Genomic DNA, 25,425 nt, shown 5'->3' with positions numbered 1-25,425 from the left:
TTAAAATAACAATAAAATCTAAAATCCAACTGCTTATGTGCACTAGCCACATTCCGATTGCCCAGTACCCACATATAGTTGCTACCATATTGGATAGCACAGATACACAACGCAAAAGGTGAACCTGCGTTTTGTACCGTGGTGGCTCATTTATCCTGTCTAACAGTTGTTCCTCATTGTCCTCTGGCATTTCACCAGCTCTTCTAGTTATGGTGCTAGCCAAAACAGGAAGATATGCTACCTTTTGAACTGCAGCCTTTCCTGAAAGTTGGTGACAAATATCCTTAACAGCTACCAGGATCAACTCTTTCAATACTAAAGGGCTTCTATGCAGTTGATTATTAAGAATGATGTTCTCACCATAGACACATTTGAGGAAGTCATGGCCTTCAATAATTGCTCTATATTACTATATCCTTTATAAACACTGTTCACTTAGAGTACACTTTATGTTCTCATCCTTTTTTTTTTTTTAACTCCAAAGGCTTGTCTTTTTTATTTTATTTTATTTTATTTTTTTGAGACAGGGTCTTGCTATTAGTTCAGGCTGGCTTGGACTCGCTGTGTAGCCCATGCTGGCCTCAGACTTGCTGTGTTCCTCGTGCTTAGCCTCCCAAGTGCTGGGACTACAGGCATGCGCCATCTGGCCCAGTGAAGGCTTGTCTCAATGCAGAGTGCTTGTTCAGCGCAGGGACCTTGGTCTGTGCAGTGAGCAGTTCTGAAGGTTTCCTGGCTTTCTTGCATAGCTAGTCGCACCCATTACTATCAAATTGTTGCTCAGCCACACCCTTTGTGTTCTCTTCAGAATAGACTTTTGCATTGTTTTGCAGTATAGACTGGCTGAGAATTTTCCAAATCTTGAAGTTCTTGTTCCTTTTGGCTTAAAAATTCTATTTCTTTCTCTTCCCTCACATTTGCTATAAGCAATAGGGAGGACATGTTTGCTAAAGTTCACTAGTGAAGCCATCTGGGCCTGGTCTTAATATTTTAGAAGATTCTTCAGTTTTTAAAAGTAGAGTACTATTAAGATTGTCTGCTTTTTCTTGGAAGTTTGGCAGATTGGAGCTTTCAAGGAAGTGCTCCATTTTGTCTAGGTCAGTGATGGCGAACCTTTTAGAGCTTTCAATGATAAACAGCCTGCTGCTGCATGCATACCATAGGTTCACCACTACCAGTAACTGCAAAATCAAATTTGTGGTACAGAACTATTCCTAAAATTCCTTTATCTTTTTTTTTTAATCCATGCATTCTATAGCGATGATTCTTTTTGCGTTTTTCACATTATTGATAAATGTCTCCTCTTTTTTTTGTAATTTGCCTTCTAAAGGCTTATCAATTTTATCAGTCTTCTTACAGAGCTAGTTTTTGGTCATGCTGATGTTTTCTGTTGATTTTCTGTTCTTTCATTGACTTCTGCTATTTTTAATTCTTTTCTTTCATTGACATTGGGTTTAACTTACTCTTTTTGTAGTTTCCTAAAGTCAAATTTAAAAGATAGATTTTAGGGTTTGGGCTGGGGATTTAGCTCAGTGGTTTCGCCGCCTGCTTGGCAAGCACAAGGACCCGAGTTCGATCCCCAGTACCAAGAAAAAAAAGATAGATTTTAGGGCTGGGGATTTAGCTCAGTGGTTTTGGTGCCTGCTGCGCAAGTGCAGGGGCCCGACCCTGGTACCAAAAAAAAAAAGATAGATTTTAGACCTTTTTTCTGTTTAATATATACATTCACTATTACAAATTTTTTTCTAATCATGGTTTTTACTAGAATGCACAAATTGTGTTAAGTTGAATTTTGACTTTCATTTAGCTCAAGTATTTTTAAATATTCCTTGACATTTCTTCTTTGATCTATGTGTTATTTAGAGGTTTTTTAAAATCTCCAAATATTTTAAGATTTTATGGTTATCTTTGCTGTCAATTTCTAGTTTAATTTCATTTTGCTCTGCAAACATTGTATGATTTATATTCTTTTAAGTTTGTTAAAGTCTGTTTTCTGACCTAGAGTATGGTCTATCTTGGTGAATGTTCCATGGGGATTTGAGGAGAATGTATATTTTACAGTTGCATAAAATAGTCTATTCATGTCAATTATATCAATTTGGTTAATTTCATTTCACCTACAATGTTAATAATTTTCTGCTTGCTTAATTTTTCTGCCTGAGTCTGCCTTAGTAATTTTCTGCAGAGGGACTTCACCTTCAGTCTCCAACTTTAGTAATAGAGTCATCTATTTTCTCTTGAAGTTTTATCATTTTTGGCCTCATGTACTTTGATGCTTTGCTCTCATATGAATATACATCAGGATTAATATATCTTCTTAGAGGGCCGGGGATTTAGCTCAGTGGTTTTGCCGCCTGCTGCGCAAGCGCAAGGACCCGGATTCAATCCCCGGTACCCCCCCCCATATATATCTTCTTAGAGAGTTAATCCAATTATCGTCAAGTGCTCCTCTCCTCTTTATCTCTGCTCTTAAGTTTTTTCTGTCTGAAATTAACATAGTTATGTTAGCTTTCTTTTTTTTTTTTTTTTTTTTTGGTACCAGGGATTGAACTCGGGTCTTTGCGCTTGCGTAGCAGGCGGCGAAACCACTGAGCTAAATTCCTAGCCCTAGCTTTCTTTTTTTATTAGTGGTAACATGGGATATCTTTCTACATCCATATACACCTTCTTTCCCCTCTTTGTTGGTGCTGGGAAATGAGTCTGAGGGCCTCATGCATGCCAGGTAAGTGCACTACCACTGAGCTATACACTCAGCCCCATCCACTCACTTTTAATCTGAAGGTGTCTGTGTATTTAAAGAGACTTTCTTGTAAATGAGATATAGCCGGGACATGTATTTAGATTTACCCTGACAATCTGTCTTTTAATTAATGAATTTAGACCTTTGATGTTCACGTGATCATTGACACAGTGGGATTCTTCTCTACCATGTGTTATTGTTGTCCGTTTATTCCTGTTCTTTGTGCGTGTTTTTGTCTTTCAGTTTCTATTTCTTGTATATTCAATGGAATATGATTACCTTTTTTTCCCCCTTTCTTAGCATATCAAGTATATTTCTTTTTAAGATGTTTTGTGGCTGCCCTAGAGTTTATAATATACATTTGCAGGAAATCAAAGTCTACTTCCAAATAATATTACTGTTTTATGAGTTAGGTATCTGATACTAAAATACTTCTAAATTCTCCTTGTTATCTGTTGTACCATTTTGTTATTGATTTCACTTAAATATAAATTACTCTAATAAAATATATTGGTGCTATTGTTACTTTGAACAAACTGCTACCTTCTAGGTAAAATATAATAAAATTAGGGCCGGTGATTTAGCTCAGTGGTTTTGCTGCCTGCTGCGCAAGCGCAAGGACCTGAGTTCGATCCCTGGTACCAAAAAAAAAAAAAAAAGTTCATGGTTTTGAAATTTGAAGATCAAGATAAAAAATTTAGGTAAATTAGCCATTGCAAAGACCTTCCTATTTAAAGAGACAATCCATTAAAAAAAAAAAAAAGCTTCATGAGAAACTGCAATTCTGGATAGTTTACTTTGTTTGTTTGTTTTTTGTACTGGGGATTGAACTTGGAACCTTGTGCTTGCGAGGCAGGGGGAGGAACCGCTGAGCCAAATCCCCGGCCCTGGATAGTTTACTTTGTTTGAGGAAGAACTCAGTGTACCATCCTCTCCAGATACTAACCTGTTTTATAGGGCCGGGGATTTAGCTCAGTGGTTTCGCCGCCTGCTGCGCAAGTGCAAGGACCCAAGTTCAACCCCTGGTACCAAGAAAAATAAAGTAAAAGTAACAATACTAACCTGTTTTATATTCCAGATCCCTCATCAGTTTTCCTAAAATGAATGAAGAAAATAAAGGTAAGCAACTGTGACACCACATCTTTTAAGTCAAACTCTCTTTTTTTTTGTTGCTGGGGATCGAACTCGGGTCCTTCTGCTTTTGAGGCAGGCAGCGGAACCACTGAGCTAAATCCCCGGCCCCTAAGTCAAACTCTCTTAATGTTACAATTTTAAAAGATGATAGAGTACCATAAAAATGCAAGTGAAAGACAGATAAATTGGTGCCGGAAATACTCATACATGTCCAGTCTAAAGTAATTCACTCAAGCAACATCTGTCAAACATAACTGACGCTTCATTAATGAATAAACTGGGCCATATTTTTTATTCTTTAATGAAATCCTAAATTCCTGCCTGGACTTAAATCACATGATTTTTCTTCACTCTCAAATGTAATTCTGAGATTCATTCTCCCAGTATATTTAAAATTTTTAAAATTCTGGTAAAGGACACATGACATAAAATTTACCATCTTTACTACTTTTGAGTGTATTTATATTGTTATCCAACCAATTTCTAGAGCTTTCCCATACTGTAGAACAGATACCCTATACCCATTAAATAACAATGTCTCATCTTCCTCTTTTTCGAGACCCGTTCTACTTCCTGTGAATTTGACTATTTTAGATATCTCCCATCAGTGGAATTATACAGTATTTGTGTGTTTTTTTGTGACTGAATTCTTCGTCTTAACAAAATAGCCTCAAGGTTCATCCATGTTGTAGCATGTTTCTGAATTCCCTTCCTTTTTAGGTTTAATAATATTTCATTGCATGTACGTACACATATTCTTTTTTTTTTTTTTGTACCAGGGATCGAACTCAGGTCCTTCTGCGTGTGTAAACAGGCAGCGGAACCACTGAGCTAAATCCCCAGCTATACACATATTCTTAATCCATCCCGCCATGGATGGACACTTGGGTTGTTTCACCTCTTGGTTACTGTGAATAACGCTAATGAATATGAATACATAATTATCTATTTGAGATCCTGCTTTTAATTCTTTTGGCCATATACCAGGAGTTGGATTGGTGGACCATATGATAATTCTATTTTTTTGTTGTTGTTTTTTTGGTACCAGAGATCAAACTCGGATCATTGTACCTGTAAGGCAGGCGGTGGAACCACTGAGCTAAATCCCTGGCCCGATAATTCTGTTTTTAATGTTTTTGCAGAAACTGTCATCCTGTTTTCCCTGGCCTTCCAATATTTTTCACCTAAGTTTTGGATATGAACCGTGTTTTTTTTTTTTTAATGCTAGTATCTATTAACTATGAGCCTATCAGTCTAGGTAACATTTTTAGACTGTCACATGGAAAGATTCTTTGGTTTGGACTTAGATTTTCTCCTCCATGACCCTGCCTGGTATGAGTGACCTGCACAAAAGTGGGCAATTCTGAGAAGCCAAGACCAGAATCAAAATCTAAGGAAACACAAGAAAGAAGATGTCTAAGCTCAGAATCCCCTCCCTTCACCCATTGCTTCACTGTGGAATCCTCTCAGTCCTTTCTCTAAAGAAATAATTTTATTGGAAAATTCTTCTGCCCGCTTTTTGATTGTAGCACTGATAGGCTTTTCAATGCAGACCTTCTTCCGGGATACTTAGAGTAGAATCATGGCGAGAACTCCTGAAGGATGGGTGCTCTCACTGTCCACCACATACTCGGTGTGCAGACACCGACCATGGTCCAAATAGACTGGCATTCCCAAGTGGTCAGTTCCAGCATCTGAGTCAGAGTAAAGTACCTAGAGTTGTGAAAAAAAGGGCCATACCCCAAACGTTCTCCACCCATGATTATCGTTTATAAATGACATTTTTAATGTCATTTATAATGACGTTTATAATGACGTTTATAAATGACATTTTTAAAAAGTACCATTTTTTTCCTTGGCTGTTCTTCAAAATATGCTCCTACATGTGTTACAGCTTCTAAAGAAATTACTTGAGGGTATACCTCAAGTAAATTAAACTTAAGGAAAAGCTTGGAATAACTTAGTTGAAAAGCTTTCAATTTGAAAGTAAGATAAAGCTGTGAAGAGATATATAAACTAATTGAATTCAAGGCAGAAGTATTAAGACAAAAGGTATTTTGTATTACTTAAGAGATAAGGGCTGTGGATTTAGCTCAGTGGTCCCGCCACCCACTGTGCAAGCACAAGGACCCAAGTTCGATCCCGGTACCAAAAACAAAAAAAAGATTATAATACACAACTAAGATACAACTCTTAAAGGTCATACAAAAAAGCATCAAAATATAAGTGAAAACTATGAAAACAAAGAAAAATCCAATTCCTAGAAACAGTCTTTAATTGGCCTCTCTTTAGTCTGTAACAACAAAAAATTAAAAGCATCAAAACATCTAACAAAATTAGTAAGGAAAACCTCTTTGGTGATCTGTCTCATTACTCTTTCTCTCCAGTGTCTGTCAGTTTTGCAGTATGTGCAGAACATGCTACTAGTCCAGGAAGTTTATGGAGATGGGACTGTGTATTCTCAAAACACCTGACTTTGATTCTCTGTTGGTAGCTGTTGTCTACTATGGGGCTGTGACTGTAGAAACTGTCCATGTTAAACACTTAATATGCATTTCCTCAGAGCCACTGCCAGAAAAGTCATCATCCCTGTGACCATTGGCATATCCTCTTGGATATGGTGGTTGGTCAGAGCACAGGGACCCACCAGTACCAAGCACGGAATCTGATCCAATGGTGAAATGTGCTCTGTGGAATATGGGGAACCTGAGGCTAGAATAGCAGCTGGAAATCATGTAGGAATGGGAAGAATGAAAGGAAACTGGGTTTTAAAAACAAGCATGGAGTCTAAATGTTCTCTAACGCTCTTCTATAATCTTCCATTTACTTTCTCCCTCCACCTGATAGCATCCTAAGTTCTGTGAGAATCATTTTTCTAGAACTGCCTTCCCTGTTCTGTGGAATACCTTTCAACTTACGCTACTGGAAGATGGCTCTTCTTTCCAAAAAGTCTTCTAACTCTTGTCACACACACATGTACAAAAAATATTCTGTGGAGATTTCACTTACCGGCAGAGCCTGAATCTCATCTTCAGTAGACTGAAAATGCTGAATTCTTTGTCTCCCTTCAGAATCTTCAAATGGTTTAGAATTTTACCCTATCAAACTAAACATGAATAATCTTAAAGTTATGGTGAAAATGATGCCAATAAAAAGAGGATGATACAAAGTGGGTTCACAGAACAGATTGTTTGACCGTATGCACTGTAATAATAGGCACGTGGAACAGTTTCCATTCTAGTTAGTGATGAGGCAACACGGTGAACATGCTGCTGGCTGAGAGCATTTTCTTCAAAGTAAAGTAACCTATTATCTAACCTATTATCTAACAACTACTAAGTCTTATGGTGTAGCTTTTGCTGATACTCACTTTGCCTTTTCCATCAAAAAATACAATTAAAATCAATATGTAAATAGAAAAAATATCACAGTGAAGGAAAAATATATATTGCTTCAGTTCATTTTCAATTAGTGTAACAAAAACCTGAGGTTGGACAACTTTATAGTGAAAAAGTTTTCAGCTCATAGCTCTGGAGCTTCGAGGGTGTGAGCAGACATTAGGCTCTGGTGAGGGAATTGGGGCTGCAGCTCACATGTGAGATGGAGCGATCATGTTGCCAGGCAGGAAGCCAGACAGCGGGAAGAGACTACTGAAGACCGGCCTCTAGCTGCCCCTCTGAAAGGTCCACCCCCCACCCCCCCATCATTACAGTGAGGACCAAGCTCCCAACACATGAGCCTTTGGGGGTGAACTTCAACCACACTCAAACTGTAGTATATGCCGATGCCACATTATTTATACATGGCTACATTGGTTTTAAGATTCCTGTCAGGCAAGGTGAAAAGGGAAGCAGTGAATTACATAACTTTATTTAGCAGCAGCTGGTACCTCTGAGGACATATTTTCCCTGAGATTAACTTCTGAACGAAAGCTTAATGCAGATTTTATACAGAATACAGTACCCTCAAAAATATTTGAACAATGATTACATGGTACAGAACACACAATTTAAAGCTAGGTACTAAGAGGGCTTGTATTCTCTACTGATAATTGAGGCCTGATCCAAATGCCTCAAAAACCAAAATGTCAAGGCAATGGGATGTACTTGCTATTTAAAAAGGTAAAAAATTACTGTGTTTGAATCTGTCCTGTAAGTTTATGTGTTGCAGACTTAACCCCCAAAAGGGGTTTAAGAGGCTTTAAGAGGCTCTGACCTTATGAGTGGATTAATGCCATTATCATGGGAATGGGTTTGTCCTCACTGGAGCGGCTTCCTTTTAGGATTGATTGATTTGGTCTCTTCTCTGCCCCACTGTGATGTCTTCCACCATGTTTTCACACAGCAAAAGGGCTCACACCTGATGCTAGCACTGTGATCTTGAACTTCTGTCTCCAGAATCATGAACCAATACATTCCTAATTACTTAATTTTTATTTTTGCCAATGCATGTTTGCAGTATGTAATGATTCTATTCACTGTAAGGAGCTGGCACATGTACGTAACACGTCTTAACTCTGTTATCCTCTTCTCCCTTTTGTGCTCATTTTAAATTACTTAGTCTATGCTGTTTCATTGCAGCAACACAAAACAGGCTAAGACAGAAACAAACTAATTTTATTATGCAAGTTCAAAGGTGAACCATCACCTCAAACGTGTTAGAGTGACTACTATTTAAAAAAATATAACAAAAGATACAAAGTGCTGGCGAGGATGTGGAGAAAAGGAAACCCTGGAACACTGTTGGTGAGAATACAGATTGGTACAGCCATTACTAAAAAGTATGGAAGGTCCTCAAATTTTTAAAAATTAAAAAATATAAAAAATTGAACAGCCACATCATCTGGCAATCTCACTTCTGGATATTTATACAAAGGAAATAAAATCAGGATCTTGAAAAGATATTTTCACTTTTATGTTCCTTGCAGCATTTTCCACAATAACCAAGATAATGGAATCAACTGAACTGTCCATTGTTGAATGGATGGTTGAATAAAATGTGCTATGTACAATGGACTAACATTCAGCCTTTAAAAAAACATAACCCTTGCTGGGGATTTAGCTCAGTGGTGCTGACGCCTGCCCTGCAAGCACAAGGTCCCCAGTTCAATCCCCGGTACAAAAATAACCCTGCCATTTGTGACAACATAGATGGATGTGGGGAATATATGCTCAGGGAAGTAAGCCAGATACAGAAATATAAATATCACATGATAGCATTTGTATATAGAATCTAAAACAGCCAAGCTCATATAAGCAGAATAGTAATTGCCAGAGGCTGATTGGGATCTGGGATGGGGGAGGTGATGATCACAGGGAACAAAGCAGGGCCGGGGGATTTAGCTCAGTGGTTTCGCTACCTGCTGCACAAGTGCAAGGACCCGAGTTCGATCCCCGGTACCAAAAAACAAAACAAAGGGAACAAAGTTTTACTTACACAAGATAACTAACTTCTAGAGGTCTATATCGCATAATGTCCAAGCTAACAAAGCAGCAGTGTAAACTTAAAATTTGCAAAATGGATAAATCTTATAAGTGTTCTTATTAAGCACACACATAACACTAATAAAGTGATGGAGGGAACCTTTCAGGAGTGATGGATATATGTATGGCCCTGATGGTGGTGATAACTTCTGAGGTGTATACTTATCCCAAACTTGACTTGTACACATTAGGTAAGTACAGCTTTTCATGTGTCAGTCATATCTCAGTAAAGCCATTTGAAAACTGCACCTTATTTTAAAGGAATGGTGAAACGTTTTTGGCCATAAGAACGGAGTTGGTCCAACAAGATTCTTACTGGGCAGCCTTCTCCAGGAGAGCAGCAGCATGGTGCCTGTGCTCCTGGGGCTCCCAACAAACATGTCACACAGGATCTGTGGTCATCCTTGCAGTAATCATGCAGCTTCTCCAGATACCACACACACAGCCTCTCTGCTCTTTGCTCAGGCGGCCTTTCCTCCCTAGGTTGTCTCTCATCTACCTTCACCCTCCAGATATTCTGCACCAAGCTGGCCATCTGCCATATGTGGTGGATATTCTTTTTCTTAAAGATTGTCTTGCAGAGTGAACAATATAATGGCTGCCTGGAAGATTCACAGACCTCAATGATGCAGCAGTCACTGGTCACTGGCTCTCAGATAGTCAAGGCAAATGGAACACAGCACCTCCTCCTGCAGGTTTCTCAAAGGGGAGGCGGTAGCCATGGCCACTCTGCTCAAGAGGTGGAGTCCTTCTCAAAGTGAGGAATCACTTTCCAAGAAAACATGAAGATAAAAATAGAAATTGAGTTTAATAAACATCAAGATAGAACTATCAGAACTTTCTAAGTTCAGATTGTTAGCAACCATTTTTCTCAAAATCCAGATTCCTTCTAGAGTACTGGTCAGCATAGGTTCCAGCCTGTAGAACTAAATGGGTGTTAGTATCAGGAAGCTTGCTGTGATATAAGCATTTCAAAGGGCACTCAGATGTAATCAAGTGCAGATATTCTGAAAGATAATGGAAAGACGAATTCCCAATAAAGCCTAAAGGATTTTATGTCCAGTTCTTAGATTAACTCAGTGAAAAATACTTGCTCTAAATAATTCAATGAGAATTACAAGATTTAGAGCTAATGGGCTAGGGATTTAGCTCAGTGGTTCCTGCGCCTGTCTGGCAAATGCAAGGTCCAGAGTTCCATCCCCGGTACCAAAAAACAAAACAAAAAAAAACAACAAAAAAAATTAGAGCTGTATCTTCAAACTCATCTGAGAAGAGTTACATTTTAGAAATCACTAGATTCAATTATAAGTATCATTGATATTGTGCTTGGAAAATATGGTTTGAAGTAATTTTTTCCAAACTTTTTTTGAAACATGCACTAAAATATTTTGTTAAAAGCCATGCTATTAATACTATTTTTATTATAGGGCCCGGGGATTTAGCTCAGTGGTTTTGTCGCCTGCTGTGCAAGCGCAAGGACCTGAGTTCGATCCCCGGTACCCCCCCCAATACTATTTTTATTATAATACATTCGGTTTACATACTCCATTATCTTTTAGTACTGCCATCTGCATCTGGTCATCAATGCAGTAGCTGAAATAAAAAATTCACTGTATGGTCTCAAAAGCAAAATGGAGGTGAGAGAAGAGTGAACTTGAAGCTACTGCAATAAAAGTTATCCAATCTAAACAATAGAAAAAAAAGTGACTGTTAGTTACTTTTCTCTTGTTGCTAAGACAAAATTCCCCACACTCAAAGGGGAAGGGGTTTATTAGGCTTACAGTTCGTAGAGGTTTCAGTCCATTATTGGCTGACTCTAAGGCAGGGATGACAAATAGGCATGGCAGAGCTCAAACAACATGGTGCACACGAGGCAGCAAAGTCAAGAGTTTAACAGCATCTTTCTGCCCCTTTTATCTTATTCAGACCACTGGGATTATGGTGTTACCCAAGTAATCACTCACGTGTAGTGATTTAGTAATCACAGGCCTTTAATCCCAGCATCACATATTCCAGATTCAACTATCTCTGAAAAAGTCCCATTTCATCTGCATGAGCTTTTTTGGGGCGGGGGGGGGGGACATCCAAACACAAACCATAACGATGATCTATGAAACAATATTTAAAAGTCTAAAATTCATGTCCTCAGAATTCCAGGAGGAAAAAAATGGTAAAAAGTTTTTAAAAATGAGCTGGACATGGTGGCATACAAACTAATCCCAGCAGTCTGGGAGGCTGGAGCAGGAGGATTGAAAATTCAAGTCCAGCCTAGGCCACTTAGAACCTGTCTCAAAATAAAATATTAAAAAGGGCTGGAAATGCAGCTTAGGATGAAGGCCTTGGTTTCAACCTCCAGTACCACGAAAGAGGAGGAAGAGGGGTGGAAGGAGGAAGAATGACTGAAAACTCCCCAAATGTGGAAAAAGGCACAGATTTGTGTCAAGAAGGTTAGCAAAGAGCTGATAACCGACGAAAATTGCCACAGATACATCAAAATCAAGCCATAATAAACCAAAGACAAGGAAAGGAAAACAATTCAGATATTAGATTTCTCATCAAAAATCACAATTGAAAAAACAGTGGGAAAATGTAAAATGCTGAGAGAAAAATTCAGATTTTTTCTTTTTTTCCTGACACAAGATGTTGCTATGTAGTTCAGAATGCTCTGAAATTCATTAGGTAGGCTAGACTGGCCTCAAACTCTTTCAAGCAGGTATGGCACATTCACATAAAAGAATGGAAGGGCCGGGGATTTAGCTCAGTGGTTCCAGCTCCTGCCTTGCAAACGCGAGGTCCCGATTTCGATCCCCGGTACCAAAAGAACAAAGGGATGAATACATACTTTAAAAAAAAAAATTTTATTTGGCATAGTGAGCGATTAAACTTTAAAAGTGTGGTTTCAACGTGTTGTCACATATCACTTTTGTTTTTGTCGCCCGGAGTGGGTTTTTGTCTCTAGCACTGAAATCATCTGCTTCCTGCAAAGAACTCTTAGGCGCTTTATGCTAAGCCATGGAGAGGGCCCCAGAAGGCTCCTTGGTAGGGCCCTACTTAGGACCTTAATTGGCCTTAATCCAACCGTGAATCACTTCTCCCCTTCCATTAAAGGGGCATATTATTATTATTATTATTATTATTTTTGGTACCGGGGATCGAACTCGGGTCCTTGCGCTTGCACAGCAGGCGGCGAAACCACTGAGCTAAATCCCCGGCAAAGGGGCATATTATTAATCTGAACATCCCAGAGGACTTTAGAAAGGATTAAATGCAATCAGGTAAATAAAAATCCCTGCGAAGGCAAAATGTTCTCCATGATACAGGTTTTACTTCCACGCCAGTGAGTCAGATCCAACACTTGTTTCTGGTTGCCTCCCCGACCTGTTTTGCTCTTTCTCCTGGCTGCCCCAGAAGCCTCCGCGCCAACCCTGACCTGTAAGCCTCAGCCCCTCTGGTCACCGTTGGCCTGGCTAGGAACCGTCCTGCCGGCAGCCGAGGACAGTGCTGGAGACCCGCAAGTCAACCTCCTGACCGCCCCCCACCCCCCTCGCCCAGGTCGCCTTGGGAAGAGGAAGGCGAAGGCCCAGAGGAATTAGTGCCCCACACGTGCTTTCGCAGCTATGTCTGTGGTACCGTCCTGCGGGACTCAACAATCCCGGGAAGCGGGGCGGCAAGGCGCTAGGACTCCCACTTGACAGTTCAGGATAAGGCGAGCAGCCCAACCCGAAGAAGACCAACCGGTCAAGATGGCGCCCGATGGAGTCCCCAGGAAGCCCAGCGGTTGCCCAGCAACGGGAGTCTTCGCTCCCCCATCCCCCACAGGCCTGGTTTCCTCGGAAAAGGACCAAAGGAGTGAACTTTAGTCTCCCAGCTGGCCCAAAGGCCTATCTGGTGTTAGGCACTTCTGCCATTCTCATCATTTATTTGCCTCTATCCTTTTGAAAATCCTAAGTATAAACAACTAAACAACTAAACAGCTAAACAACTTTGGAGAGGCTGTGAAGCATTGGAGCCAACCCCCAGGTTGGTGGAATTGCAAAACCTAATTAACGTCAAAGAGGGAAGGAGAGGAGAGGGAAATGAAGTAAGAAGAGCTGGAAAATTAGCTTGTCATATGACAGACTGAGGAAGGTATCTGAAAACAAGCCTCATTTTCAAACAGAAATGAAGAATCTGAAAAGCCTGGTGACTTAAGTGGGATGAAAGGCAGAGTTATATGTTAGCATTGACTCGAAGGCAGCTATGTCCATTGGTATCTCAGCAGTCTTGCCCCGCAATTACCTTCGAGGGATATGAGAGACACCAGCACCCCACTGCCAGACACCCTGTTATTTTTTAACCTCAGACTAGGCATGCCTGGGGGCAAATTGCAGTGTCAACATAACCTAGGAATCTGAAGCTTCCCAACATCAAACGTGATCAAAAGATGTCCAGGATGTAATAGTAGTTCTGAAAAACACTTTTTTCTTTTTCTTTTTTTCCCCTGGTACTGGGAATCAAACTCAGGACCTTGCACTTGCTGGGCAGGCTTGGTGCCACTGAGCTAAATCCCCAGTGAAAAACTTTTGCATAGAAGTATATCTTTACTGCTGCTCCTTCCTCCTCCTCCTCCTCCTCCTCCTCCTCCTCCTCCTCCTGCTCCTGCTCCTCCTTCTCCTTCTTTTAATCTTTACTCCTTCTAAGCCAGAAAGTTATTATACCAGTTACATCCCAGCCCAAAGTCATCTTCCCCACTGAAGCCTCTAGTGTTGTGTTGGAATACCTAAGGCAATCCTCACCATTGCCCCTATTCCAAACATTTGGTAATGTCTAGAGATTTTTGGTTGTCACAATAGGAGAGAGTGCTACTGGCATCTAGGGAGCAAAGATCTAGTATGTTGCTGAGTATCCCAGTGTGCATAGGACAGTGCCCACATAAGAAAATATCAATAGTGTGGACTTTGAGAAATCCTGCTCTAATCCATATGCATATATTCATAAGTGACTTGACTGTTATTCCTGATATGTCAACCTTGCAGGTTAGTAAAGCATCCTCCTGGATGTGTCTGGGTGGGCCATGGAGGCCTGACCTTGGGTGCTAATATGGTCCCTTGTCAGTTCCTCTCTGGCACTGTTGCCCTTCGCTGCTTCCCTGCCATCATGAACCAAGCACTTGTTCTATCACAGTCTCGCACCACGATGCTTCTGACTTGGAGCCAGCAGACCACACACTGAATTCCCTTGAAAGAGCCAAATTAAAACGGTGCTCCTTTAAAGTGTGGTTGTCTAGGACTGTGTTCCAGCCACAAGAAAGCAGATTAATATGAGATATAGTTCCAAGAACTCCGTTTCAACAACAGTGAGATTTTGTTTCATGTTTTCGTCTATATACTCATTCACTCCCTCTTCTATCACCACTATCACACACAGCTGTTTTGAAGCAAATTCAGATGTCATATCTAGGGCACAAACCACGATGCAATATTAAAATATAACCACATAAAATTTTTCCCTGTGTACAACAGGATGAGGTGAGAAGTCAGTAACAGAAGGAAAATTTACAAATATGGAGAAATTAAACAAGAATTGCAGGGGCTGGGGATTTAGCTCGGTGGTTCTGGCGCCTGCCTTGCAAGCGCAAGGTCCCGAGTTTGATCTCTGGTACCAAAAAAAAAAAAAGAATTGCAACCAAAAAAGGAAGAAATCACAGGGAAATTTAAAAATACTAAAGACAAATGAAAACAAAAACACAACATACCAAAAGCTATGACGTACAATGAAAGCAGCACATGGGGAAATGTGTAGCTGAAAATACCTACATTAAAAAAGAAGAAAAATCTCAAAGCAAGAAACTAATTCTGTACCTTAAAGATCTACAGAAAGAAGAACATAACCCAAAGCTGGTAGAAGAAAGGAAATAAAGATTAGAAGAGAGATAAAATATAGAATGGGAAATTAATAGAGAAAGGCCAAACTGAGTCGGTTCTTTGAAAAGATCAAGAAAATTGATAAAACTTTAACTGGGCCGACAGAAAAAGAGAGAAGACACAAATCAACAATGAAATTAGAGGCTTTACTATCAACCTTATAGAAACTGAAAAAAAAGATTATGAGAGAATACTACTAACAATTGTATGCCAACAAATTAGATAACCTAAAATAGATGGACAAATTCCTTGGAACACATTATGAAACTGACTCAAGAACCAATAGAAAGTTTCAATAATAGTATCACAAGAGATGTAATCAATAATCAAAAGCCAATCAATAAAGAAAAGTACTGAACAGACATCTTCACAAGTGAAATCTGGTAAACTTTTTTTGGCAGTACTGGGCATTGAATCCACACATCCTTTGATCCACAGGGCCTTCAGGGCTATATCCTCGGCCCTTTATAAATTTCTTTTTTGAGACAGGGTCTTGCTAAATCACTAAGTTGCCCAGCCTAGGCTCTAACTTGCAATCCTCTTGCTTCAGCCTCTCAGACTGTTGGAATTACAGTCATGTACCATCATGCCCAACTCTGCCAAACATTTAAAGAAGAATTAATGCCAATTCTCAAACTCTTTCATAAATGTTAAAGAGGAGATATGTTGGTCAAGGTTCTGCAGACAAAACTAATAGGACGTGGATATATATATATATATATATAATCTCCACACACAGATTTATTATAAAGAATTGATTCAGATGCTTATGGAAGCCAACAAATCCCAAGATCCATAGGATGAGTTGGAAACTGAAGAGTAAGTGGGCAAGTTGAAAACCCAGGAAAGTTAATGGTCTAGTTCCAGTTTAAGTCCAAAGACTTGAGAACCAGGAGATAGTATATAATTCCAGTGGTGCGTAGTTCCAGTCCTAAGATTACCAGGCTCAAGACTGAGGAAGAACTGATGTTTTAGTTGGAGTTCAGAAGCAGGAAAAGGCCACAGTCTCAGTTCAAAGGCAGGCAGAAATGATCATAGGTTTTGTTTTGCTCAAGCCTTTACCTATTTGGATGAAGCCTGCCTACATTAGGGAGGGCAATCAACTTTTTCTAGGCTACCAAATTAAATGTTAATCTTATCCAAATACACCCTCACTGTAACACCTAGGATATTTTATCAAATATCTGGGCACCTTATGACTCCCTTAGGTTGACATATAAAATTAACCATCATGACAGAACATTAACTCACTTATTTCATGAGTTCAGCATTTCTCTGATACCAAAGCTAGCTAAAGACATCATAAGAAAAGAAAATTATAGACCAATATTCTTTATGAATATAGATGCAAAAATCTTGGACAAAATTTAGCCGATCAAATCCAAAAACATATTGAAAGATTATGGGGCCGGGGATTTAGCTCAGTGGTTCTGCCATGGAAGGACCCGAGTTAGATCCCCAGTACAAAAAAAAAAAAGAAAGATTATGAACCATTACCAAGTGAGATTTATACCAAGAATTCAGAGATGATTCAACATAAGAAAATCAATGTAATAATTTACATTAATAAACCTGGGTGTGGTGCATGCCTGTAATCCCAGCACTCAGAAGGCAGTTTGAGGCCAGCTTGAGCTACCTAGTGGGTCAAGGCCACCCTGAACTACATAGTGAGACCCTGTCTCAAAACAAACAAACAAAAAACATTAATAGCATAACAAAAAAAAAAAGATAATCTTAGTTGATGCAGAAAAGAAAGGCATTTGACATACTTTCATGATAAAAACTCAGAAAAAAATGAAATGTTAATATATGCTGCAAGATCATGAACCTCAAAGACATTATGCTCAGGGAGATAAATCAGATGCAAACGGACAAATATTATATGATTTTGCTTATGTGCATTTCCTAAAATAGGTATATTCACAGAAACAAAGAATGGAGATTACCAGCATCTGGGAGCAGGAAAAGGTAAAGTTATCATAAGCAAAGGTCTTGTTGGGGAAGATTAAAAGGATTTGGGTTCATATAGTGGTGATGGTTACATAACATTGGGAATATATTTAATGCCTCTGAATTGTACACTTACACATGGTCAAATGATAGATATATTTTAGCATTCAAAATGTAGAAAAAGTATATGTTCAGTCACTCTGTCACAACTTATTCTAAGTCAAGAAATAAAATATTTTCTTACTGAAACAAAATATGCCTTATAATATTTTGGACTCTTTATAAGGTACAGACTCTGGAAGGCACAAGACAATAACGTTTAAGAAAGCAAGGTGTTAGAATAAAGGCTGATAAATAAAATAGAGGTTAATGATGACTCTGGTAACTTTTGTTCACAAACTATTTCTGGCTCCCCACTATCTCTTTTGTATTTGAATGTGGTCATATGAGTTACTTTGGCCAACGAAATGTGAGCAGATATAGTGTATATTGCTTCTACGCAGAAGCCTCAAGAGCCATCTTCTCTTCTGCCACGATAACCAATAAGATGCCAGATTGTTAGCTTTGTCACCCTAGATCTTAGTGTATGCACAAAGTATAAAGCTGTAGCTAGCTGGGCGTGGTGGTGCATGCCTATGATCCCAGCACTAGGGAGGGTGACGCAGGAGGATCGTTGGGAGTTCGAGGCCAGCCTGAGCTACGTAGTGAGTGCAAGGCCAGTCTGAACTACATAGTGAGACCTTGTCTCAAAAATAAATAAATAAAGCTTCAGTTCAACTTGAGTGAAATATGAGTGGTAAATATACCTTTATTATTTTAATTACTGATATTTGGGAGTCCATAGTGAGGCAGGAGACTAGAGCGCGATAAACCAGTGGTCCAACTGGGCTTGACCTGTCAATCACGGAGAGCTATCAAATCTTGGCCAACCATGGCCGGGCAGCTAGAGGTGACCTGTCAATCCTGGAGAGCCAGCAAATCACGACTAAGACACACTCCGCAGAGCGGCTTCCGAGCCCTGCGAGGGACGCCCAGGGCTGACGTCACAGGGCTGAAGATGGCGGCCTTGCTGCGCTGCCACTGCCCCTCGTTCTTGCAACGGCTTGCCCTGCGTGCAGAACAAATCTTCTTTATTTCTTCTTCGTCTCCTCTCCCTTTCTTTCTTCTTTTGCTCGCATCTTCCTCAGAAAACGTTCACTTCTCCTTCTTTCCTCTCACTTTCCCCAGTGAACGTCACAGCGTCCGGCTCCCAGTCGGCTCCGCCGGTTCTTCGGACTGGAAAAGCCTGCACGCCCTGGACCCCACGCCGCGGCCAGTTTTCGGCGGCCCCGACTCTGAGGCGCCCGCCCTCAGCCCTGAGGTGACCGCGGAGCCAGGAGCCCGGAGCCCACGCGCGGAGCCGAGCCGAGCGGCGCCTCCTCCCCGCCCGCGCTGGGCTGCGGACCCGGAGCCTCCGAGTGCAGCCGAGCGCGGCGCCGGGAAGGGGCGGGAGGCCTTGGTCAGAGACGGGGCGACCCGCGCGGCTCAGGCCTCAGGGCGGTCGGTGCGGGCCCGGCCGATCCCGTCAGAATTCCCAAGCCGAGGGCGCCCGGACCGCTTCCCTCAGGGGTGGGCGGGGCCAGCGCGCAGGCTGTCTGTTCCTGCCAATCAGCATTCGGGGTGGGCGGGGAGAGTGACGAGGGCGGTCAGTTCCTGCCAATCAGCACTCAGGGCGGGAGTGTCTGATAGTGCCCTCAGCCCCAGGGTTGCGCAAGCCCTCACCTTCCTTTCCCGCCCCCAGCTAGGCGCCTTCTCTCTGCGCGCCGAGACGCGCTCCCCTGGCGGTCCCCTCTGCTTCGAGCTTCCCACGGTTCTCAGCGGGACTGGGACCAGTGTAGCTTTCTGCCGCGGTTCCTCCTTTGGCCAGCAGAGGGCACGACTGCGCTGCGAATAGTTGACCTGTCCAAACACCTGTCTAAAAATAGTTTGACAGTCACTTTGCAGCAATGTGTCCAATGTCTCCTCTTGAGTGAATTTGTTTTGAGCACACTGGTGGCGGTACAGCAATGCTGGTGTGTCTGGTGTAGTTCATTGTTTAAAAACGCACTCAAGTTGTCCTGAATTTGAGCTAAGGGAGCAGCTTCAAACTGGATCTTGTTTCCCCTTCCTCCCTCCCTCCCTCCCTCCCTCCCTCCCTCTCTCTCTCTCTCTCTCTCTCTCCTTTCCTTTCTTTCTTTGCCTTATTTCTTTGCTTCTTTCTCTTTTTTTGCATCTTTCCCGTGTCCCTTGGTTGCAATGGACACTACTGTGGTTTGGGATGCTACAGTGGTAAGACATTTTAGTATGCAGGCTTTGCCAGTAATGATGCATGGCTGTTGTGTGTTGTGGCTGACAACAGGGGTCAGTGCATCCTTCAGTGATTGCCTTTAGTTGAAACCAGGTACATGTAGGATAGACTGTGATTTGTTTCTGAACACTCCGTTACTCTTTCAGGCATGTTTGGTTTTGTTTTGGACATTCCTCTTGCTATACTTATATTTGTAACAGAGAGAGAAGTACAGTACATTCTTCAAACAGGAGGACTGGCATTCTTAAGGAGTGATTGAAGGCTGCCAGAGATTGATACACAGAGATGTATATATCATAAAAATCCTTGATCTAAAGGACACTAGGAACTGGGAAAACTAGTGTTATGTGTAGAAACTGCCTTTCTGCCTATAAGCTAAGTCAGCTGTTCCTTGAAATGCTTGTCATTCAATAAGGCAAAGCCAGTTAATAATGTCACTGCTCATGTCCTGAGAAAAGGACATATTATGCGGCAAGTCAGGAGCCATAACATCATCTTTGAAAATGGAGAAATGTATTAGTTTCCTGGCGCTACACCCTCTCCAGAGGCTCTGGGGGATGTGCTATTTCTTGTCTATTCCAGCTCCCATTAGCTCTATAAAATCCTTATCTGGTAACTCTTGCCTCTGTCTTTGCTTCGCCTCCTCCTTTTCTGTATATCTCATAAGGGATACTTGTCATTGGATTTAGGGTCCACCTTGATAAGGAAGGATGATCTTAGCTCAAGATCGTTAATTACATCTTCAAAGATCTTTTTTCCAAATAAAGTAACATTCAAAGGTTCTGGAGATTAGAACTTGGACATATATTTTGGTGGGGATCACCATTCCATCCAGTATTGAGGAAGCTATAGGCAGAACTTCCATAACAGAGAGGAATAGGTTACTTCTGTAGGCCTAGAGAGTTTAGAAGAATCTGGATGGTTAGGATATTTAGGGGCCGGGGATTTAGCTCAGCAGTTCTGCCTCCTGCCTCACAAGCGAAAGGTCCTGGGTTCGATCTCTCGGTACCAAAAAAAAAGGGGGACATTGACACACATTTTCCATCCATTCTTCAGGATTCCTTTTTTTTTTTCCCAAAAGCCCTGACCTTGGCAAAACAGATCTGGTAACGCTGAAAATTCAACCTTCTCTAGAGCTCTGCTTATATTATAATTAAGTCCTGAGCTGGGTCCCCTCAGCTTTTTCTACCTTCTTGCTGCAGATATAAGGGTCTCTTTATATGTTGCTGAGGAGGTTCTCTGTCTTTCATGCTTAGTCTTTAACCACTGATTTATTACCTTCAGCCTTTCTTCATCTTTCCTTAATGCAGTGAGTGTTCCAAATACAACTATACAATTCCATTTTAAAAAATAATTTATATTTTTCTTGGTATTTTCAAATGAAGCATACATTGTAACCACTGGTGCATTTCCTCCCACTGTCACTTTATTTCAGTACCAGTGCTGGAAAATTTAACAATTACATTCCTACCTATGCAGGAGTTGTTGGTGTTCTTCCTATTACCAGGAATGAGGACAGTCAGCAAATTAATTAATATAGCTCCCAAATCCCTTTTTAGGGGCACTTTCTGGTAGCCTCTGTCCCAGATTGGGTTTACTGAGTAGCAATCTCTGAGACAGATATTAATGTGAATGAAATTGTTTGGGAGGATCTAAATCTTGAAGAAGTAAACAAAGGATTGGCCATAGGGAGAAGTTGAGCAATGACACACTCAAAATGAAAACCTCAACTATTTTGAGGAGCTACAGAGGTGAGATGATGCTACTGAGTCATCCCACACCAGAGCAAGAAAACGAGACCTTTATAATCCCATGCTGTCTAATTACGGCAGGCAGACTGCTCTTGGGAAGGGGCCACAACTGTGAACAGGGCAGCTGTCTTTAGCAGAGGGCAACTTTTGGAGGGAGGGCATGAACTCTTGGTCACTAAGACTCAGCACTGGGAGGAAGAAGTGCTTAACTTTGATGGGAAAAGTCTGGAAGAACTTCTCAGCATGAATTGCAGTGATCTTCCTAAAGATGTCAACCACCCTGAAGCTGGGTCAATGGCCTCATGTACAAAATGGCCATGGTGGCAAAGATAGAGGTTATGCATAGCTAAAAAGTGGACTTCTACACTCCCAAACTTCCAACTGATGAGCTCTCAGTCTCTAAGTCAACTCTACTCCCAATACAGAATCATGCCTGAGGGACCCCTAATTGCCAGGTAATGTGTTGATGCTATTAGGCTCTTTCCTTCATGGAAGAATGTCACCTGTACTTCCCAGGAACAGGTGCTGTGACAGAAGTCCAGAAGACACTCTTAGCCTTGGTGATTCACTAGAAGGATTCACAAAAACCAAGATTTACACTCACAATAATGTTTTATTACATGACATACATTATATTAATAATGAGCAAAATGATGCAAGTAAAATCAGCAAAGGAAATAGGCATATTAGGTTAAGTCCGGAGGAAACTGGATGTGCAGGTTTTGAAAAGTCCTCTCCCAGTAGAGTCACATGGAATTTAACTCCTGTGGCAATGATGTGTGACAATATGTGTGAAGTGTTACCAATTAAGGAAACTCATCTGAGCCTAGGAGTCCAGTATTTTTATTGGAGGTCAGTCATACAGGCATACAGTGCACCTCCAGGGGGAAAACAGGTGTTCACTATAAAATACATGTGTTGTTAGTATGAACTGTCTAGACAAACTGGTACAGTGCAGCTCTAAACCCAGATATATGTTTTAATAACTTTCTAGCTGACCTGTTGGTAAGTGAGAGATTCCCTCCCTACGGTTATAGGAGTAGCCAAATATACAATGCTCAGAGTGGAAGATATGAATTCATGAGCAGTTTATTAGTCACATATACTCATAGTCCTGAGAAAAGGGACACAGCATACCATCCAGGGATTGCAGGCGTTGTGTTTGGGAACAGTAGACAGCCATCAGCTTCAGGAGGCAGATCTTGTAATATCAAGATGATGAAGGCCCCCATGGTTCTGAAGAAGGATGTGATTTGTTTACTTAAATAAGTCTTCAGGCTGGCTGGGAACTGAAATCCACCAACTCAGGGATAAATAGGAATTGTGTCAGCCCCTTTTGACACAGAAGGTTATTTGCCTGGGGCATTTATTTTCAGGATTGTCAGGAGCCATTCTACATAATTTTGGGGGAAAAAGCATTTCACAATTAAATTGTGATTAGGGCTATCTGAGGCCTCGATAGTCCTGATAGTCCTGTGATGCTGTGATGTTCAAGGGCAAGATTAAATCAGCTGAAGACATCCTGGGCCTTTGAGAAGGAAGAAGAAAGGTTTCACCTGAGGGACAGATTCCTCATCAGTCTAACTCATCCCACCTACTGTTGGTTTTGCTCATCTCACCGTCCTCATCAACCTAAGCTCCTCATCAACATAAAATCCTCATTGTCGTAGGATTACCACCACCTTCTGAGTCATCCTCGGATACTTCCTCTGATTATAAGACCCTTGTCAATTTAGGACTACTGCTGCCCTCTGAGTCATCTGATAATCCCTGAGAACCCAGTAAATAGTGGCAAGCTCTGGGTGCCCTTACTGCCTAGAGTAGCACCAAGTAGGCCCAAAATCTAGCTTTTTCACTAAGTCTTGTTTCCTCTTTATTCTTTAATTCACTTTGTGTTGTAGTGGCTCACAGGAGACCAGGACTCATTCCAGGGGTTCTGGTAATATCCCCTTTCCCGTTCCCTACACAGGACGAGGGTAGGGAGAACTTGCAGTCAGGCCATTTGAGGCCTTTCCAATCTGACATGTTAAAATAGCATACAATATTAAGCTTATAATAATTTTATAATATTATACAGATAATTTTAGGCCACATACCCCAACATATAAAAATACTCATATCAGCCAAAACATCTCATGATCTCAATTGCCAGGAGCTGGTCAAGGTGGTATAGAACTGAGTCTGAGCAACACAAGACTGCTGAGCTAATCTTTTCTGCCACAGATACCTACTCTGGTATAGATTTGCCTCCCATGACTCATTCACTTCCATAAACTGTAGCTTTGTACACTCACAGAATGCCTTATCTATCACTATGATGTTCCATACACAATTACATTTTACAATGGACATGTTTTGCAGCAAAGGAAATGTGGCAGTAGGTCCATGGAAGTAATTGATCTTAATATATGTCCCATAACTCAGAAGAGGCTGGCTGCATAAAATGGGGTAGTGTCCTACCCCATCAAAGTCTCACAGCACCTACTGGAAGATAACCCCTGCTGTGGTCAGAATATTAGTGTCCCCCCCAAAACCTTGTGTTGATTCTAACCTTCGTCTCATTGAGGTAAAATCAAGGGGTCAACAGGGCTGTGCTCTCCTTCTGGAGGTTCTTAGGGAGAATCTGTTCCATTGCCTTTTCCAGCCTTTTCCACTGTTACCTCTTTCAGTGGCTCACCTCTCACTTTTCAGGGCGTTATTTTCCTAGTTTTAATTGGCCCACATTCACTCTACAGAGTACGTTTGTTTTCCTATCTTTAGTACTTTAATGTATGTCAAGACTCAACCGATTCTTTGTTCAGGACAGAGAGAACCTTAGAAAGCACCTCTAGAAGGAGACCCCAGAACCTGGTAACAATAATGGTATTTTTGTGGGGGGTTTTTTTGGTATCAGGGATTGAACTCAGGACCTTGTGCTTGCGAGGCAGGCAGCAGAACCACTGAGCTAAATCCCCGGCCCAATAATGGTATTTTTTATGTAAGCAAAACCTCTATCAGAAAAGTCTACAGAAGTATTCACATGTGAAGCTAAATATGTCTAGGGTTTGCTTTAAAATACTCATTTTTTTTAAATGTAAGAAGGGAATAGCAACATAGCAAAATCAAATAGAAAAATATTGATAATTGTTGAAGTGATTCATGATTTTTTTCTCTACTTTTTGTGGAGGTTTGAAATTTTATAATTTAAAAATATGTCATGATAGTACCTCATTTCACATTCTGGGATAATTAATTGTACCATCATGATATAAATCTTAAAACTCTTAGAATTTTTAAAGTTAAAGGTTGGATTTGTCATTATTATACAATCTATTTCCACTAACTTTTTAACTAAGAGACAGTTTCTACCAAAGCCATCAGATTTGAAAAAAAATATTTTAAGACAATTCAAGAGATTTGCTATCTCTTAATTTCTTTTCTTTCTTTTTTTTTTTTTCAGTTCAGGTATGTTTGTAGTATTTTTTTTTTTTGCAGTCCAGGCTGGCCTTGAACTCACTATGTAGCCCAGGCTGGGCTCAAACTTGCAGCGGCCTCCTGCCTCAGCCTCCCAGGACTGGGATTACAGGCATGCGCCACCACGCCTGGCATCTCTTGATGTCTTTCTGCTCAAAAATCTAACAGTTAATGTTATTAGCATTCAAAATAACATTTTTCCTTTTAAAAATGCTGTTTAAACCTGTTATATTTTAGCCTGAAGCCTGATCTTAGCACAAAGATAGTCAGTTCCTGGTAGCACAGATACTAGTTTGTCTGTTATAAAACAGAAATATGTTAAAATTCAATTTAGTTCATGTAACTTTTAGCTTTTCCTTTAGAGATACTCATTCACTTATTCTGGTCCTAAACCAGGATAGCCTTCCCCCCCAAAATTTAAACAGGTTCTTTGCATCTTTGCCAATAGGAACGTTGCAGTTTTAAGTTATTTTTGATTATGGCCTCTTTCAAGCACTCCAGCTTTAAAACCTTGAGCTTCTAAATACAATATTTTAACTCAGTAAGTGTATACTATGTGTAGCAGAGAGTTATCTTTTCTTACCTATTACAAAGTTCATGGCTGAGACTACTTTAACAAAAGACATAATAGCATGAGAAAATCACAAAAATGTATTTAACCCAAGTTTTATGACAAGAAAGCCTTCAG

The 25,425-nt window shown here is 40.7% G+C and overlaps 1 protein-coding gene across 3 annotated transcripts in view; it reads left to right on the top strand.

The window, feature by feature from the left end:
* LOC147828302 (uncharacterized) overlaps positions 1-14,916 on the top strand; it is a 34,755-nt gene extending 19,839 nt beyond the window's left edge. The window contains exons 3-4 of one of the 3 annotated variants that reach the window (XM_087210393.1): positions 3,816-3,856; positions 6,719-14,916. In XM_087210393.1, the coding sequence (XP_087066519.1) occupies positions 3,816-3,856; positions 6,719-6,726 (49 nt within the window). In that variant the 3' untranslated portion in view covers positions 6,727-14,916. Of the gene's footprint in view, positions 1-3,815; positions 3,857-5,013 lie in introns of all 3 variants that reach the window. The other 2 variants (XM_087210392.1, XM_087210391.1) reach the window with 2 other exon arrangements.
* Positions 14,917-25,425: the final 10,509 nt, after the last annotated feature.

Source organism: Heterocephalus glaber, unplaced genomic scaffold (assembly GCF_053883595.1).
Source record: "Heterocephalus glaber isolate CG9 unplaced genomic scaffold, H.glaber_assembly_v1.0 deba00001141, whole genome shotgun sequence".
NCBI lineage: Eukaryota > Metazoa > Chordata > Mammalia > Rodentia > Bathyergidae > Heterocephalus > Heterocephalus glaber.
Note: the sequence above shows the minus strand (reverse complement) of the source record. Positions and strands in the feature narration are given on the sequence as shown.